Genomic DNA, 15,364 nt, shown 5'->3' on the forward strand with positions numbered 1-15,364 from the left:
GCATTCTCCAGGACTGACAGCAAAAGAGTCTGACATCTAAACACACGGCAAAAGAAAACAACACTTTTTAAGTTTTAACTCCATAAAACTAGACATCGGAAAGCCCATCCACCGGTCGCCATCCTCCTCTATTTGCAACCCTTTTCCATTTCTGCGTAACCATCGTCGTTTTGCATAACACCTGAAAGGGTGATTTTATAATGATTATGTTGTTGACAACATAATCATTTCTAATAAGCCACAACGACCAGCCAAAGTGCTGACATGTTTCCTCCGTTCTCTCTTACTTGACACGGTTGACAAGCTTGATTTTATCTTTGACCAATAAAAAGTACTCCCTCTCTATTTTAAAGTATAGGGTATATTTTATTTTGTTAGAACAAGACTTAGACCAATAATTACTCTATTACACTATAATTTTTTTAAAAGATATTGATGTTGTTAGATTTGCCTTAAAAATATGAATTTCTTCCATATAATTATACTTTTGTGACATAAATAATATATTAGAGAAGCAATTGTTAATCAAAATCTTATTCTAATAAAATAAAATACACCCTATATTTTAAAATAGAGAGTACTACCTTCATTTTTAAAATATATATCGATATTGATTTTTTAACCATTTGTCTTATTTAAATTTAAATCATACTTAAAGAATCTTAAATAATAAATCAATTAAAAAAATGACAATTACATAAATTTTTAAAGAGTAAATTACACTCATGGTACATGAACGTGTGAGGTAGGTGTAAATAAGGTAAAACAATTTACAAATTGCTCATCCCGGTATAATAACGTGCCTAGCGAACCTAGTCCAAAACAATCTACACATTCAAAAATGATTGAATATATAGTACCAGAATGACACACATGGCGACGTACCCGTCGATAGCGAGACGCCCGTGGTGACTTCATCAGTCCCAAGATATATCGGCCCAGTCTTCTAGAGGTGCTCATAGGGGTAAGGTGTGCGTGTGTGCATTCATAGGAGGGAATGTATGCGCGTTGTGAGTGTCTACGTTTGTACTATGTTTCTTAAAAAAAAGAATGACACACATGCATGCTAGTAGTTATTTGTACTTGTGCTTTGTAGAACATAGTAGTCAACAATAATAATTATGTTGCAATCTCTTGTTGGCTGCTTGCCCTACCGTAGTACGGATTTTATTTTTCAGAATAAAATAAGTATGCTTGCAAAGGTTTCATCAAGACTGATCAATTTTTCTTGCGTGAATTGTTTTGGCCTGGTTCGCATGAACTAGCCAAGTTATTGCAAAGAACACGAGCAATTTACATGTTGGTGTATCTATTTGTACACACCACGCAAAGTTCATGTACAACATAGTTTACTCATTTAAAATGAGATGAATAGACAAGCATATAACAAAAAGTTAATGCCATCGTATATTAAAAAAATGAAGGAGCTATGCAACTTTTTTTTTCAATATTTAACTTTTTTTGCAAAAATACGAGCGTTCAAAGTTTATATATACATAATATACTCCATAATAAAAACTATCCAACATCAAATAAAAATAAACAGAAAGAGAGAGTAATGCAAAAATTCCTGTGTCCCCCTCGGCCCCTCCATGGAAAGAGACATGATGCAAATCCTACCCTAATTTTAAAGTTTGACTTAAAATATGTTCAAAATGGTATGTATCCAAATAAGTGGGATATAATAATCATATAATGGGTGCTTAGTCTAATCCCGTCTGACTTTGCACCAGATTTGAGCCGTTGAGCTCGTTTCCACCACCTTCGAATTCCCACATGGCCAGCGACGCCATCGTCTCCGGCGTCGTCGCCGACATGGTCGGCAGGCTCATGTCCCTCGTCGCCGGCCAGCTGCGCGACCGGCGGGGCGACGCCGAGGAGAAGCTGCGCAGGCTGCGGCGCCTCGTCGTCAGGATCGAGAGCGCGGTGGAGGCCGCCGAGGCGAGGCGGATCACCGGCCGCGCGCTCCTCGCGTGGCTCTCCGAGCTCGTCGACGGCGCGCTCCAGGGCCGCTACTTCCTCGACGCGTTCCCCGTGGCGACGGATCACGACGGCGGCGGGCGCGGCGAGGCGGCGGTGGCGAACCCGCTCAACCCGGCCAAGCGGCTGCGCGTCGCGGCGAGGAGGCTGGTGTTCTGGGACGGCGGCGCGGCTGCGGAGCTCGACGGCGTCCTTGCCGACCTGGAGAGCGTCTCCGGCGATCTCACCGGGTTCATCACGATGCTGCAGAGCTGCCCGCCGGCACTGCACCGGCCGCTGAACACGAACATCTACGCCGACAACCAGATGTTTGGCCGGCAGGTCGAGAGGCGCCGCGTCTTCGACTTCTTGCTGCATGACAGCGACGGCGATGGCGGCGGCGAGCCGGCGGGGGCAGAGCTCGCCGTCCTCTCCATAGTTGGCCGCCAAGGCCTCGGGAAGACGACGCTCGTGCAGCACGTCTGCAACGACCTCGAGGTGCGCCGCCGCTTCTCGCTGATCATTGAGCTGGACTTCCATTGCTTGAGCCTCATGGCGGCCGGCGAGACGGCGCTGCTCCTGCGCTCCATGTTCGCCGGCACCGGCGGCGCGGCGAGCGCCACCACCACCAGCGTGTTCGGCGACAGCGGCGAGACGCTGGCACTCCTCGAGCGGAGGCTGCGCGGGGTGAGGTTCCTCGCCGTGTTCGACAGCGTCGACGCGCGGAGGCGGCGGGTGATCGACGCGATCATGCCGACGCTGCGGCGCGGCCGGCGAGGGAGCAAGGTCATCGTGACGAGCAGGCACGCCGAGCACGTCGCGGGCCTCGCCGCCGCCGCCGCGGACACCATCACCCTCCGCCCCCCGCCGCCGGCGGAGTACTGGCTCTTCTTCAAGGCGCACGCGTTCGGCGGCGCGGACGCTGAGGCCGACCCGCGGCTGGTGGCGGCGGGGCAGGCCATCGCCAAGCGGCTGCGCCTCGCCGCCTCCTTCTTCGGCGGCAAGATGCTCGCCGCGCTGCTGCGGTCGCGCCCCGACCCGCGCTTCTGGCGCACCGTGCTGAGCAGCGGCGCCGCCGACCTGCCGTGCCTCGGCTACGCCGACGACGCCGTCGCCGGCCGCCTGTTCCCGCCGCACGTCACCTTGCAGAGCGTCACCATGTCGCGCTCGCCGGAGAGAGGCATCGTCAGTCTCCAGGACTCCTGTTTGGTTACTCCTCCGGCGACTCAGTCCGGCGATCACTGCCGCCGCCGCCGCTCGCCGGAGTTGCCCGTGTTGCTGTGCAAGTCAGTCTTCCCTTCCTACTGCATCTACTACACCGCTCATTGCACGATCAGTGACAGTGACACTGACAACAAACAATGAATTATTCCAGTGTTCTAAACAGATTATTCACCGGATTAGTGACGCGGATTATCTACTTGATTATTAACAAATTAACTATTATATTGTAGAGTACAAACCTAACAAATAGAATAGGTTAGAACAAAGTGGTAATGCAGTAGAAGCAATTTGTTTTTGATAGATCACATTTTTAGAAGCATAGAACAGATAATCCGCGGAAATAATCCGGTGAATAACTAGGGAAAAAAACAGGGCCTCAATTTTTTTTTGCACGAATAGTACCAAAAAATGGATGATTGCGCCGTTCGTCGTACAAATTTGACTCAGGAATGGATGGTGATCTGAAGAAGACTGGCTAGAAGCTGTTCATTGTCTCTTTCATTGATTCAACTTGCTGCTAGTTGCGTTTCAAATCAGCAAGTGATCACTGTATCTTATACATATGAAACAGTACAGTTTTCTGAGTTTATTCTGAAAGAGAAATGCATATTCTTTGAAGAGTGAACACTATAGGATGTGATGATTAGATAATGGCAGAAAAATTCAGGGTCAGAGGACCTTGAGCAGCTGAACCTCAAACACCAGAGGCTCCTTGGCATGTGACAGGAGGCTTCGCCGTGGACCGAACTGCGATCGCAATCAAATTAAGTGCAAATATGATCAAAATCACAGACAAGGAATATGTTGAAACAATCAGCTTAGTTCAAATCAAGTGGAAAAACGACAGAAAAAAATGCACAGGATGAATATGTTGCAGCAATCAGCTTAGCTCATCAGGTAGTTTTGTAACTTGTACCTCTTCTGGTATGGGCTGCAAGCTCTCATCAGTGTAACCTACTTGAGGAGGTATCAGAGCTCTCCTCTTACCTACACTCAAGCCATGAACAGATGGAAAACGTTAATGTGCTTAAAAACCATGGTATTTTCAGAGATGAAAAACATTGTTCTTAAAGTGATTAGCATGCAGAGTTTCAGTATGCTGTAATTCAGCAATCTAATTACCTCCTGTCTTCATTCCAACGATGACGTCTTTGAGACCTCGAATCATCTGTAAATGACTTAAAACAAGACTATTAAACCAGATATCAGAATAACTCAAAACTGTTGAAAAATGTGAGGATATCTGAATGATGCGAAGTTTTCAGGAGCGGAGCTAATTAATAACCTCTTTTCCATCAAGTGCAAGTGTGACCGGCTTACTCTCGCCGCTAAACTGGTCAACCGTGCTGGATCACAGAGTGCAGCTAATGAGATCAAAGAAATGAATGGACATGGACAGATTGTACTGACACTGATAATCCGTACATGACATGAGGTCTCTTGAGCTGAATTTGTACCCAGTGTCATCTTTCCTCACCTATGCACGAAATAACCATTTGCGCGGCGGCACACATAGTTGAATTGCACGACATCTCCTTCACGTGCTTCTGGACCCTCGCCATCCACAACATCTTGATCAAATATGGAGAAACATGAGTTCTTTCATGAGCAGACAGATATAAAAAAACGGGACATTCAATTATTTGATAGTCTTAAGATGTGCCAATTAATGATTTGCCACTCGCTGTCTATGACATGTAGGATCTCATGTATCTATGACATGTGGGTCCAATGGCAAATCCTTTAGAACCACTGGTAACAGTAATTGCAATGTATGTATATTTTACCTTCAAGCTTCACTCCACTGTCCAGCTTTCTGTACCTGAAGACTTCAGAAGGGAAATCAAATCAGATCGGATTCAGTGACCATCGAAATTCGAAAATTCCATCTCAATAAAAGATCTCATCAACACCAACCAGATGAGCATGATCACCTGATCACATCAGGCTCCAGCGTGGCGGCACGGGCAGGCATGTGGGCGAAGAAGAGATCGACGCAGCAGGAGGCCGCGGCCGCGGCGGCGCCGCCAAGAATCGCCATCTCCGACACCGCCCTCCTCCTGGAAACCACCCCGCACGCCGCCGCCCTCGCCGGCGGAGATCTCCCCGGCCGGCGCCGGCATCTGATCGAGAGCGCGCCCAAGAACAGCAAGCAAACTCAGACCCCGAGAAAAGAACACATCCAGGAGAACTTCTCCGCGTGCCGCATTTACCTTGGAGATGGAGAGGCGCACGGCAACGGGTTGGTCAATCTCGTCAGCGACGCGGGCGCCATTGTCGTGGATTGGAGGAAGCGAAGCCTGGATGGTGTGCCTGTGAGGTGGAGGTGGACAGCGGGAGGGAGAGGGCGGCTTATCCAACGAAGGCGCACTGAAAGATTCTGATTATAGATCTAAATAAACGCACTGACACCAAAAGTTGAGATGGCCGAGTTGGTCTAAGGCGCCAGATTAAGGTTCTGGTCCGAAAGGGCGTGGATTCAAATCCCACTCTCAACACTCATTTTTTATTTTATTTTTTAAAAATCGAATCTAACTTCTTGAAAAGGACTTTAGTTTTTTATTTTATTTTTTAAAAATCGAATCTTTTTTAATTCGAATCTAACTTCGAAGTGTAATTTAGATAAAAACTGACTTGGTATAACACTCCTTTTTTAGTTTTTTTTTTAAAAAAAATCGAATCTAACTTCTTGAAGTGTACTTTTGAGGGGATGAGGGGAAGATAAAACTTAAGTCAAAAGTTACTCCTTGGAGTGGAGTTTAGCTAAAACTGACTTGGAGTGTTCATTATTCATTTTTTATTTTACTAAAAAAAATGCCCGTGCGTTGCAACAGGTGAAGTCTATTTTAATCTTATTATTGTTATATGATTTAGTTTAGATAAAATTCACTCTGGGAGTTCGCTTGGATATATATTTTTTTAGAAAATCATGAACTGCAGTTAGGAGTCCGATCATTCCAAGTTAACATGCGAGTTTTTTTAAATAGATTTATTATATGATTCCTTCATTATTACCAAAAGTGAACGATTTTAAAAACCGACTCAAATACGGATATGTATTTTCAAAAGAAAACGAATTTAAAAACCGACTCATACACGGATGACGTACCAAAATACAGGCAAAAACATTTTTAATTTTCATAATAGTATTTTATTTAAATCAAAACACACTTCATGGAGTGGATTTTTTTTTGAAAACTAACGTACCAAAATACCGGCAAAATTATCTTTAATTTTCATAATAGTATTTTATTTAAATCAAAATACACTTCACGGGGTGGATTTTTTTTTTTAGAAAACTCACTTGGTGTGTTCATCATGTTGGATCTGGCTTGGAGTGTGCATTATTCTACTTTTTTTTTATTTTTTAAAAATCAAAACTTACTTCTTCGTGTGGATTTTCGATAAAGTGACTTGGAATGTTCATTATGATAAAAGTGGGATGTTAAAAAAATAAAGAAGAGAGATTCTTTCTTACTCCTACAAAGAGTTCAGATTGGGGAATCCTGTAAAAATTTTGTAAAAACAATTTTCATGCTATATGATGCGTTCGACCCTATATGCGATGGCCACCAATACATATAAATGTTAGTCTAGAGTGAAAGTAGAAAACCATTACGACCTCTCTAATGACGAAAACCCTAAACTCACAACTTCATAACATCTGCCGGAATGATAACCTTTCAGAACAGTAAATAACGAATCTAGTTTGGCAATATTTTGCATGGTTATTTCAAATATCCACAACTCTACATCCTAAAAGTACAAGCTATATCGTGTCATTACATGTCGAACTTTGGGTTTCTCGACTTACAGTGAAATTATGGGCAAAATACCTAACAAAACATTTTACCAAAATCGTTGCTTACTATAGCCCTTCGCATAAAACAAAAACATAGCCCTAAAACAGACTCTAACCGGTTGATCTTCGTGGTTATCATTCTTATCGAGTCGGTTCATATTTAGAAATCGCTCGATGAACCTGTCAATATCTCTACTATTAAAAAAATAAAGTTATTTTTACCGATACTTTGGTACGTCATCCATATGGATTTTTTACATATCAGTATTTGAGTCAGCTTTTAAGATCGTTAGCTTTTGAAAATATAAAAGGAGTCATATAAGAAATCTACTCCTAACTGCAACTCATGATTATATATATATATATATATATATATATATATATATATATATATATATATATATATATATATATATATATATATATATATATATATATATATATATATATATATATATATATATATATCCAAGCGAATTCACACGGTAAATTTCACCTTAACAGATAACAATAATAAGATTAAAATAGTCTTTACCCGTTGTAATATACGAGCTTTTTTTAGTTCTTTTAAAAAAATCAAACCAAGATTTAAACTTTTAGCAAAAAAATTGTCCAAATTTTAAAAGTTTGATCTGTAACTAAATGGTAGCCGCATTTATTGAGGAAATCACTCGGAAGCAAATAGGTCACATTTATTAACCTTACTTCCAACTCATAATTAGGCCCAAGGCCCAACCATACCCTACCTAAAGGCGACCTCTATATGAAGAAGGCAAAGCTAGGTTGGTCAAGGCACTCTCTCCCCTAATCCCCATCTCATGAGCTCGTCGCCGCCGCCGCACGCCCTTTGGTAGCGGAGGAGCGCATGGCAATCGTGGCGCTCTAGCCGACACAACTAACGTCTTCTCGGGTCTAGTCCACCGGATCATGCCTCCTCGCTGAGGTTTCCCTCCCACTACTCCAGGTTCGCCACCGCCAACTGATCTTATATCTACCCTAGTTATCGTCTCATCGCACCGGTGATTTGTTTAATTACCTATTATTAATGTATAACTATCGTTATCCTCGTAGCCTAGTGTTGGATCTAAAATGATTCTACTAAGGGAGCACCTCCGATCGAGGTGTTCAGATCTATTCAAAAGGGGAAGAATACATGGATAAAAATTTATTTTATATCTTTTCCTTTCCCAAAATATAAGAGTGTTGATTATATGAGACACATATAGTAGGATCTGGATAAGCTCTATGTCCAAATTCGTAAGATCAGACTCCATGTTTATCTAACCAAAATCTCTTATATTTTGGGAGATATGGGTACTTCATTATAATAGTAAACGAAAGGAACTGTTATTATAATTTCTGAAACTTTAATGATACTTTCAATGATATTACTAAAATATACCATAAATGAGAATCCAGTAGAGTAAACCATGGTAGTGAGCAATTTCCTTTTTTTTTAACCTGCTTTTTCTCTCTCTCATTCAGCTATCGGTCTCCATTTGGATCAAATTATTATAGGGACCACCTATACATTTGTCGAAAAATTTTCTCCTAAAAATTTGACAGATGTAATTATAGTACAATCGTAGTGTAATTACACTGTAACTTATATATAATTACATTGTAACTTGCATGTAACTACAGTGTAACTTGCATATAAGTTTCACGTAATTTTGAATCGTTAAATCTATTACAAGATTTGTTTTGGTGAGGAAGAAAAAAAAATCACAGCACAAACATATGTGTAAGAATTTGTTCCCACAACCTCCATTTTACCGAAATAACATATTACAAAGAGATTTTTGAAAGTTACATACAAGTTACACTATAGTTACAGTGTAATTACATGAAAGTTACAGTGTAATTACACTACGATTGTACTGTAATTACATCTGTCAAATTTTTAGGAGAAAATTTGTCGACAAATATATAGCAAAATCGATTATTATACTAATCCCAATATTATGCTTTATTATTTGCTTTGTTTCAGCCGGAGGAGATTAGCCGATCGTCTATCTCGAGAAAAGCCCATTACACTTCGGCCCGCGAGCCATTTCGCCGCCGGCCGCCGGCCGCCGCGACGCCTCGGCTCCCCGGAGTTCGCCCGCCGCCGCCGCGTCGACCGCGGCGATCTCCACCCCGCGACGCCGGCGTCTGCTGCTCCCGCCGCATCCCCCCGCTTCGCTCGCTGGTGACTCGTGAGCATCCCATCCGATCCGCACATCCTCCTCCTCCATTTCTATCTCTATCCGCACTTTTTTTTTATCTCGAATTCGCGTTAGCCCTAAGCTTTTTCTGTGCTAGATCTGGAGGGTTTTTTTTTAATCTCTATGGCTTTTGCGTTAAACCCTAGTACTAATTGGAGTTTAGTTTGTTTCCGAGAGAATTAACCCCCATATGCCCCCAGGATAGAATCCGTCGAGATGCGGTGATGTTTGGCTAAGTTTGACTCTGTGATTTGCTTGCAAAGCATTAGGATGAATCATTGGATTGGTGTTGAATTTGTTGGGGGTATTTCCGTATGAATGTATGATTTGTATATTAGAATGTGGTTTTGGAAGTCATCATGCAACATTTTTCTTTGGATGGATGTCTCCTTTAGAATGGATTCACTACTGGAAATGATCTTTATAATTGTCGCTTGAAGCAGGAAAAGATATGAATATATGATCACACTTTTACAATGTAGAATGTTACATGAATGGAAGGTTTATCAGGGTTACCTAGACTGCTGGTTAAATCTGCAGTTGAGGACAAATTTGGATATGGTGTCTGTTTCTACCAAGTTGCAGGAGGAACATGCAAATGCAATGTTTTGTCTCATCTTCCTATGAAGCAGATAACACTATTGTTTAGTACTCTCTCCATTTTCTTATGATGCATGTGGTTTTTCCAACCTAGTTAAAGACATAAGGTTTGAATGTGCATTTATTGACTCATTTCCCTATTTACCCTCACTCTCTGGCTTGCATTTATAGGAAGCATCTCAACTCCTATTTTGAAGGTGTTTTAAGAATAGGCAGCATGGTCATTTTACCTTCTCTTTCCCTTGGTTTATACTCTGCTTGATCTGTATGCCATCTCAAAAATATATTCATATAGTCTTAGAAAGGGAAACGGAAGGAGTACTTTAGTTCATGTCCTATTTCCTAAGCTTAATTGTTATTTCAGAAAACCAATGCAGTTAGGATTGTTTGGTTGTTATTAGAACATGTATATTATATATCTATACCATTCTGTTTTACCTATGCTTCATTTGTGGTCCATGCGTATCATCAAGTCCATTTTGAATGACCTTGTAGATCATCAACAATGCCTTGTATTTTCACTCCAAATGTACTGATAAGTGATCTAGTGGGCAAATATTGTAATTTTTTTGTTAGTCATGTCCTAAATAATATCTTCTTTCTTGTTTTTTACCCCAGTACAGTCCAGATCCAGATCCAACCACTTTACCTTTTTGTTCTTCCAATTTTGTGCTGACTAAGCCTTTTACCTTGGTTGCAGTTGTCACTTGCCATCAAGCCATGGAAGACAATAATGATGAAATTCTTGATGGGCAAAATGAAGAAGTGCAATCCCAAGTTTCTCTTCCTCAAGATATTCAGCGGATTATTATTGGTTTCCTACCCGGTAGGACTGTTCTCAAGTTCTGCAGTGTGTGCAAGTTCTGGAGAGACTGCATTGTAGAACCTGCTTTTGTGGATCACCACCTCAACTGTGCTCTCCGCTTCCGCCAGGCCATTGCCTGCTTCACCTCAGTTGATAACGGTCTTGTCCAGATGTACATGTTTGATCCCATCACAGTGAACTTCAAAAGAACAGAGCCTGTGTTCTCATCTAGGTTTCACATGTCACAACCCTGCAACGGCATGGTGTGCGCCTATGATTTAAAAGGTGCTGCTGAAGTTTTGAATCCAACAACAAGGAAGCATTTGACGCTGCCAGCTTCAGAAAGTGTATATCAGGCTCAATATTCGGAATATTTTCTTGGATATGTGCACTCTACAAAAGAGTATAAGGTAGTCGCTCTCCGCCATTGGATAAAGCACTTGACATTTGAAGTCTGCACTATTGGCACGTTGTCATGGAGGACGGTACGTGGATCTGAAGAGGAAGAACTCCTGAAGACAACAAAGCCGGTTGTTGTTAATGATGAAATGCATTGGCTACTTCTTGATGATGAATCATCTCACTTTACTCGAAAAATCCTCTCATTCAACTTGACAGATGAGAAGTTTTCATATCTTGATGTCCCAGACAGTGTAAGAGACCGTGATTTGGAATTAGTCGAGGGGGAAGGGAAACTTCATTTATGGTCTATGCCTTGTAAAGGGGCAGCATATACAGAATCAGAGATTTGGCTGGCAGACTCAACCCGGCAATTCTGGGTTCACTTGCACAATATTGCCCATCCCTCTGTTTTGGGCACGAAGCCATTTTTCATGTACAAGAGCAAGCTCTTTCTGGGGAGCCAAAAGAGATTCATCTATATTGATATTTTGGATGGGACGGTTTGCTACGTTGATATTCCTTCTGGTGAAAATATCATATCTTCTGGCATGTTTGTGGAGAGCTTTGTACCTGCTTTGACAGGCACAGGCTTGGTGAACTCAATGACATTATTAACCGGTTCTCGTTATGCTGGGTCATCATCAAGAGGCTCTGGACCATCTTCTCGTGCTGCTGGATCTTCCTCAACAAGAACTCGACGTTCACCCGCTGCCTCCAGGTGGTCCTCAGCAGTTGTGCAATCCTCCAAGCGGGCGAAGAGAACAATAAACTTAGTGTGGAAGATGTATACAGAAGGCACAAGCAAGATTCAGCAGGGGCTATGAAATAATCTCTTTGGACTGTGCAGCAGCTTGAAGCTACCTACCTACATTCCAGCAAAAGCTATTGGTCTTTGTATATGCCTATGGCAGAGAAGAAGCAGCTATTAGCAGTTTATGAGTAATGCCTATCTTGGAGAGAAAAAGGTACACCATGGAAGTGGTTTGGTAATTTGGACAGAAGATAAAGATCAGAAAAGATACAGTGATATGTTAATGTGTATTTCACATATGTTTTGCTTTGCTTAAGCCCCTGCCTATGGGGGCCTTTATACCAGAAAATGGAAAGCTATATGAAATAAACCTGTATGATTAAGGTACTCTTGTTTTGATTTGTAGTTGTAAACTGTATGCCTCCATTGCACCTGGAGCATCAGTTAATCAGTATATGTGGCAGGAAAAGATAAATACAAACATCCTTTTGTTTTTGGAAACTATATCCATACAAACTGTTGTTTAAATACATATCAGATACAAACTGTACATGATGCTTGTGGTTAATTTTGGTGTAATTTGTTTCCTTCAACTATATTAGTATATATGAGAACTGATCCTTCCATTTATGAGATATATATATATATATATATATATATATATATATATATATATATATATATATATAGACACACACACACACACAGAGAATGTTTGGGATTTTGTTGTTCAGACGGTTGGCAAGGACAGCAATGGCGGGAAGCCGAAGTATGCCCAGGCGATGTCGCCGGCGGCGCACCGCGCGCGGCAGATCATCTCCAGCTCGAAGCTCTTGACGTCGATCCTGTACAGCTCGACGTCCCTGCTCCGGTAGCTCGTCATGAACGCCGGCGTGCCATGGCTGACCTCGAGGATCAGGCTCCCGTTGGCGGCGGCGCGGATGCTGTACGGCCGGCCGTGCGCCGCCGGCCACGGCAACGGCACCGTCCGCTCCAGCCGCCACCGCGGGCCATCGCCGCCGTCGACGATGGTGTAGTAGTAGAGGCACGCCTCGCCGCCGGCGCGGTAGAAGTCGTGCGCGAACACGCCGACCTTGCCGTCTTCTCCCTCGACGACGGCGACGTGCTCCTCCCAGTAGCACGCCGGGGACGGGATCTGCTTGACGGTGATCTCCATGGCGCGCGTGTCGAGCACCAGCCACCGGTGGGTGAGGCAGTCGAGCCAGTAGAAGCAGCCGTGCGCGTAGAACCGCCGGTTCCACACGGCGTGCACCGGGCAGCCGAACGGCGAGCGGTGCCTGCTCCACACGAAGCACTCCGGCGACGGGAGCGCGCGCCACCGCCCGTCGCGCGACGCGAAGGCGAACGCCACCACCTTCCTCGGGCAACGCGCCGTCCATATCACGGCGAACGCGGGCTCTGACTCGGCGTCGGCGTCGGCGTCGGCGTCGCACGGCGCGAGGAAGGGCTCGCACCGGCGGCGGCCGCCGATGACGCCGAGCGGCCTGTCGACGGCGGCGGCGAGCTCGCGCGGGATGGGCGGGAGGACGACGTAGCGGCGGGAGAGGGGGTCGCACACGGCGAGCTCCGGGAACACGTTGTCGTCGAGGGAGGCGACGCGGTCGAGGAGGAAGCGGCCGTCGCGGTGGTCGCGGACGATCCACCCGAGGCCCCTGCGCGGGTCGTCGTCGCCCACCACCGGCGACGGCGGGAGGAACGCGAAGGAGAAGTCCGCGGCGGCCGCGACGGCGCGCGCCGCGGCGGCGGACGCGTGGGGGGGCTCGGCGGGGTGGAAGGCGCCGCCCTCGGAGGAGAACGCGAAGGAGCCCAGGAGCGCGCCGGGGCACGGCCCGTGGCGCGCGCGGTGGCGCCGGAGGAAGCGCGGCGACGACACGAGCGCGCGGAACGCGGAGCACGCCGCGGCGGCGCGCGCCAGGGAGGAGCGGGAGGGGAGGCGGACCAGGATTTCGTCCACCACGTCGTCGGGGACCTGCGTCTCGCCGGCGGCGACGATGACGGCGACGGCGCCGGCCATGGCAACAGCTGCGCGCGCGGCTGACACTCAGAGCGAGGAGGGGTGGGGGCGCGCTCGAAATATTTTATTAGAGTAAATTGTTCCGGCGGTCATTAAACTTGTAGGAGTGTGTTATCTAGGTACATAAATTCTCAAAATGCATATCCAAATCTTAGAACTTATCATGATATGTCATCTAGGTCCCAAATCCTCAAAATACATATCCAAATCTTAGAACTTATCATGATATGTCATTTAGGTCCTAAATCACCACAACTCTTTCAGAATTCTACGTGGCGTTGATGTGGCATGCCACACAGACATGACATGACATGGTATTATTTTTTCTTTTTCTTTTTTCTCTTTTTTTTCCTATTTCTTCTCCTTTCTCTGTGACCCGTGTAGAAAAAAGGAAAAAAAGAAGAATGAGAAGAAACCGAAAAAGAAAAAGAAAAGAAGAAAAAAAAGAAAAGGACACGTCACGTCCATATGGCATTGTCACATCAGCACCACATAGGATTCTAGAGGGGATATGTCAATACGTAGGATTCTAGAGGGGATGTGTCAATTTGGGACCTAGATGATATACTTTGACAAGTTATGAGATCTGGATATACGTTTTAAGAGTCTATAGACATATGACACAATCCTATAAGCTTAAGGATCGCCAATACACTTTACTCATTTTATTATCACTTCTCTCTTTTTTTTTTTGGCGCGGCAGCTGTCGTTGTCGTGTGAGACTGACCTGTGGGCCCAGCAATAGCCTCACACGTGAAAAAAAAATGAAAATCGGAATCAATTGTGAGCGAGGACCACATCATGCCGTGCGTTTGTATTTCAGCCATGGATTCAAGGACTGAATTAATGCTTTTGTTTAGGCCCTGTTTAGATCGCGTCTTAAATTTTTTCACTCCTATTAAATATAGGCTAAAAAATAACTAAATGCACAGATTACGACTAATTTACGAGACATATCTTTTAATCCTAATTGCTCCATGATTTGATAATGTGGTCCTGAAGTAAATATTTGCTAACGAGGAATTAATTAGGCTTAATAAATTCATCTCGCGGTTTACTGACAGATTCTATAATTAGTTTTTTTATTAGTGCCCGAACACCCTATGTAACATCCTATATAATACCTGATGTGGCACATCAAAATTTTACACCCCTGAATCTAAACAATCCTTAGTTGGCAGATAATCATCAGTACTTCTAAAGCTGGCAGTGAAACTAACAGACAATTGATACAAGTGGCACAGTTAAGCTTTGAGATAAAGCTAGAAATTATATAAGCAAAAAAAATCCTGAAAAACAAAGTTTTGAGCACCACATCTAGCAAATGCTAGAAGCTTCCCATCTGGCATAGTAGTACATGGTATCTTCTACCTAGGATTTGTAGAACTGAATGGAGTGATCAAGCGGAAAAAAAATCCAGAAAAAAATACATATGAAAAATATTATGATTTCTAAAATTTTAAAATAAATTAGATAATGTCTATTAAAGTCCTCTGAAATTTATGTGTTATAAATTAACTCTAAATAAATAGGACGAACAATGCATGCACCAATAGAAAAGGGAAAAAATGTACGATTA

At 43.9% G+C, this 15,364-nt stretch overlaps 4 protein-coding genes and 1 non-coding gene across 5 annotated transcripts; 3 read left to right on the forward strand and 2 right to left on the reverse strand.

Moving 5' to 3' along the window:
• Positions 1–1,776: 1,776 nt before the first annotated feature.
• On the forward strand, positions 1,777–3,324 carry LOC107275836 (disease resistance RPP13-like protein 4). Its single transcript, XM_066307214.1, has one exon. The coding sequence runs from the start codon at positions 1,777–1,779 to the stop codon at positions 3,322–3,324; it is 1,548 nt and encodes a 515-aa protein (XP_066163311.1).
• A 321-nt stretch (positions 3,325–3,645) lies between these two features.
• On the reverse strand, positions 3,646–5,505 carry LOC4328636 (peptidyl-prolyl cis-trans isomerase FKBP16-1, chloroplastic). Its single transcript, XM_015767532.3, has 8 exons — positions 5,397–5,505; positions 5,118–5,306; positions 4,971–5,005; positions 4,661–4,754; positions 4,469–4,529; positions 4,306–4,351; positions 4,100–4,170; positions 3,646–3,930 (listed from the first exon to the last, which is right to left on the reverse strand). Exons 1-8 carry the CDS (start codon positions 5,456–5,458, stop codon positions 3,853–3,855), a joined length of 636 nt encoding a protein of 211 aa, XP_015623018.1. The 5' UTR covers positions 5,459–5,505; the 3' UTR covers positions 3,646–3,852.
• Positions 5,506–5,600: 95 nt separating this feature from the next.
• Positions 5,601–5,681, forward strand: TRNAL-AAG (transfer RNA leucine (anticodon AAG)). The gene has a single exon. It is a non-coding gene; the product is annotated as a tRNA-Leu (tRNA).
• A 3,306-nt stretch (positions 5,682–8,987) lies between these two features.
• On the forward strand, positions 8,988–12,251 carry LOC4328638 (putative F-box protein At1g32420). Its single transcript, XM_015771847.3, has 2 exons — positions 8,988–9,183; positions 10,493–12,251. Exon 2 carries the CDS (start codon positions 10,513–10,515, stop codon positions 11,821–11,823), a length of 1,311 nt encoding a protein of 436 aa, XP_015627333.1. The 5' UTR covers positions 8,988–9,183; positions 10,493–10,512; the 3' UTR covers positions 11,824–12,251.
• On the reverse strand, positions 12,112–14,602 carry LOC4328639 (uncharacterized). The gene has a single exon (XM_026023334.2). The coding sequence runs from the start codon at positions 13,783–13,785 to the stop codon at positions 12,481–12,483; it is 1,305 nt and encodes a 434-aa protein (XP_025879119.1). The 5' UTR covers positions 13,786–14,602; the 3' UTR covers positions 12,112–12,480.
• Between the last annotated feature and the right edge of the window lie 762 nt (positions 14,603–15,364).

Source organism: Oryza sativa, chromosome 2 (genome assembly GCF_034140825.1).
Source record: "Oryza sativa Japonica Group chromosome 2, ASM3414082v1".
In the NCBI taxonomy this organism is placed as follows: domain Eukaryota; kingdom Viridiplantae; phylum Streptophyta; class Magnoliopsida; order Poales; family Poaceae; genus Oryza; species Oryza sativa.

Excerpts from the sequence above, each read along its gene's own strand:
- LOC107275836 (XM_066307214.1), top strand. The coding sequence starts at position 1,777 with ATGGCCAGCGACGCCATCGTCTCCGGCGTCGTCGCCGACATGGTCGGC.
- LOC4328638 (XM_015771847.3), top strand. The coding sequence starts at position 10,513 with ATGGAAGACAATAATGATGAAATTCTTGATGGGCAAAATGAAGAAGTG.
- LOC4328639 (XM_026023334.2), bottom strand. The coding sequence starts at position 13,785 with ATGGCCGGCGCCGTCGCCGTCATCGTCGCCGCCGGCGAGACGCAGGTC.
- LOC4328636 (XM_015767532.3), bottom strand. The coding sequence starts at position 5,458 with ATGGCGCCCGCGTCGCTGACGAGATTGACCAACCCGTTGCCGTGCGCC. Across the intron at positions 5,307-5,396 it reads TGCGCCTCTCCATCTCCAAG|ATGCCGGCGCCGGCCGGGGA; the intron begins GTAAATGCGGCA and ends GCTCTCGATCAG. Across the intron at positions 4,352-4,468 it reads TTGCACTTGATGGAAAAGAG|ATGATTCGAGGTCTCAAAGA; the intron begins GTTATTAATTAG and ends AGTCATTTACAG.